The sequence below is a fragment of the Mustela nigripes genome, chromosome 10 (assembly GCF_022355385.1).
Source record: "Mustela nigripes isolate SB6536 chromosome 10, MUSNIG.SB6536, whole genome shotgun sequence".
NCBI lineage: Eukaryota > Metazoa > Chordata > Mammalia > Carnivora > Mustelidae > Mustela > Mustela nigripes.
Genome location: NC_081566.1, coordinates 63,228,456 through 63,231,659, shown reverse-complemented (window position 1 = coordinate 63,231,659; position 3,204 = coordinate 63,228,456). Strand labels below are relative to the sequence as shown.

Sequence of the window (3,204 nt, the reverse complement as noted above, 5' to 3'; positions counted from 1 at the left end):
TTATGGACATTGGGGAGGGGATGTGCTTTGGTGAATGCTGATTCACAGACCTGTACCCCTGGGGATAAAAATACATGTTTATAAAAAATAAAAAATTAAAAAAATAATTAAAAAAATGTAGATGGCAAGCAAAACCACAAAGAGTGTTATCTGGTGCTTTCCGAAGATTGAGAATCCCAGGAAGATGAATTCTGTCACTTCCATGAAGGTCTTTCTCTGCATTTTGCTAGATCAGTGTCTGAAAGCAATAAAGTCATCAAGGAAAACATTTTCATCAGCAACTGGACTGTACGGGAAGGGACAATAACACCTGAAGTGAGTGAGCCCAATTCTTTCTTTCAGGACCACTGAGCCCAGACCCGAGGGACTTGCACCTGAAGAGAGAGCTACCAGTGTCTCCTTGGGGCTCACCCACATGTGCATTATCATTGTGGAGTAAACCATTTCCTGTGTGTGGCCAAGACTGCTAAAGAAACGCTTACCTCACATGCATCATACTGATGTGAAGGAAGAAAACTACGAGGGGGAAGTCCTGCTCTGTGTCCCCACCGGTAATGACACCCACCACTTAGAACAAACTCCGTTAACCAGGTGACACACAGAAGAGGGCTTCAGTGGAAATGATACCGCAGAATGGAGGAGTCCAGAAAGAGGAACTTGGAAAATTGGTCACTGGATTTGGTAATAGTCACCAAGGCCTTTTATATGGCATTTCATTCAGTTGAGTTCTGAATCTAGAAACTTCATTTCAGAGGGTTAATATGGTCCAAACAGGTCATCAGAGCCTCAAAGCAGACTTTCTGCCATGGTCACTTCACTGTTTACTCAAGTGCCGCTGAAGAGATCTCTTTTGCTGACTCGTCATCAGGAAGAGAGAATTGTGATGAGAGGACATTGCTTTGTCTCCACGGCAACAGGAGCATGTTAGAGTTAAGTCAAGGCATGGATATGATATTGCAAGCACCAGAGCTGAGACAAGAGGAGGAAGGAATCTGCTAGCTGCTTTGAGCTAAACTGGCTTTTTTTTTTTTTTTTAAATCTGGTGCACACTGGATTTGATATAATGTTGAGAAATAATTCACTCATTAGTCCCCTTTATCAGAAGGAATCCCCATCCTATGCAGAGAGCATGCAGCTGCTCCTGTGGGTCTCCACCGCGGCCATTGCATGGTTCTCCCTCTTCATTTTCACACTAACTAAAACGCACTTCCTCTCCCTCCCTTCCCAATTCCCTGAAATTTGACTTCATCATGTTCACTTCCATCAAACTGTTCTCTCAAATGTCACCAGAGTCTCCATGGCGAAAACTGTCAGATTTTGCTTTTTCTTCTTTTGACATTTCTAAACATTCTTCCTCCTGGAAACCTTCTGTGACCTTGGTTTCCATGACACTATGTGAGCTCTCTCTCTTCTCGGTGCTCAGGTAGTTATAACCCTCCATGAATCTGCTCACTTCATCCACGTAGTAATTGTAAATGCTCTTCTATGCTAAACACTTGGCCCCTGCTTTTCTCTCCACACTGTCCCATCATGTTCTTCTGTTACTATTTCCAGGTAGATTGCTCCCAAATCTCTCCTTCCATCCATCTTTTCCCCCCAAGTCTACAACTTCCCATGGACTTTATTTGTGGGCCTTGAAAACATAATTTTATAATTTCAAAAGTAAATAAAACAGCTACCCTTCTGATATTCAGAAATCTCTCCATCGCTATTTTTCCAGCTTCCTCAGTGACCACACCATTATTCCAATCTATCCGAGTCAGTGTTTTAGGTCCAGAGCTATTCAAAATCACATGCAGTGAAATTCTTCCTTAAGCATGGTCTCAAATTTGTCCCAATTTCTGGATTCACAATGATTCAACACAAGATTAGGATGCCCAAATCCTCTACCTGGGATAATAAAAAAAAAATCCTAATCCAAAATTTATATGGAAATGCAAAGAACCAAGAATGCCAAAACAATTTCAAATAAGAACAAAGGACTTAGACTATTTCATTTGGAGACTACAGTAATCAAGGTGGCATGGTATTCATATTACACACAACTCAATTGACCAAAAACAGTCCAAAAATGAGTCACACATAAACAGTCAATTGGTTTTTGATGATGTTCTAAGATATCTCAAAGATATTTTCAACAAATGCTATAGCAACTGGATATCTATATGATTAAACAACAATTAAATAAACCACAAACCCTACCTCATGCAATACACATAAAATCATTCAAAATAAATCAAAGGCCTCCATATAAGAGCCAAAATGAAAAATTCTGGACAAAACTAAAAAAATCTTCACAACGTTGAAATAATCAAGAGTTCTTAGATACAAAACAAAAAACATAAACCATAAGAAAAGCCATAAATTTAACTTCATGAAAACTAAAGCTTCCATTCTTCAAAAGATGTTAGAAAAACGAGGAAAGCCACAGATTGGAAGAAAATATTCACCATAGATATGTATAAGCTTATATTCAGAATATATACAGAATTCTTACAACTCAATGCTAAGACATTTTTTAAGTTGGAAAAATATTTGGACATTTCACAAAGGATATATATACAAATGGTTGAAAAGCACATTAAAGATGTTCAATCATATCATTAACCATCAGAGAAATGAAAAATAAAACAATGAGGTTACCACTACACACCCACTCCCATGGCTCACATCAAAACTTTAACACCGAATATTGGCAAGGAGGTAAAGGAACTGGAACCCTTAAGCATTGTGGGTGGTGATACAGAACGGTATAAACAATTATTACAATAGTTTTGCAAGCTTTCAGAAAGGTAAATATATACTAATCTAACGACTCATTGATTTTCCTAAGTACTTACCCAAGAATTAAAACGTGACCACACAATGTCCACATCTGTGTGGACATGTGTACAGACATGTTCATGGAATGTCCTTAGCAACTTCATTGCTGGAAGCCAAAAGCTGGACACTCCAATGTTTAGGGCCAATCAACAGGTCCCTACAATGAAATATTCAAGCAATAAAAGCAACAGAGTACCAGTACAAACAAAACATGGCTGAATCATAACATTCTGAATCACAGAACTCAGAAAAGAGACATTCAGTACAATCCTATTTATAGGAAACTCTAGAAAATGCTAATTTAATCTATAGAGCAAGAAAACCAATCAGTGTTTGCCAGAATTGTTAGGAAGTTGACCACAAAAGAACACAAGGGAACTT

The 3,204-nt window shown here is 38.5% G+C and overlaps 1 protein-coding gene across 1 annotated transcript in view; it reads right to left on the bottom strand.

Annotated features, from left to right (window-relative positions):
• LOC132026239 (olfactory receptor 10J3-like) overlaps positions 1 to 222 on the bottom strand; it is a 148,117-nt gene extending 147,895 nt beyond the window's left edge. Inside the window, 1 exon segment of the mRNA XM_059414147.1 lies at positions 118 to 222. Coding sequence (XP_059270130.1) covers positions 118 to 222 — 105 coding nt within the window.
• Between the last annotated feature and the right edge of the window lie 2,982 nt (positions 223 to 3,204).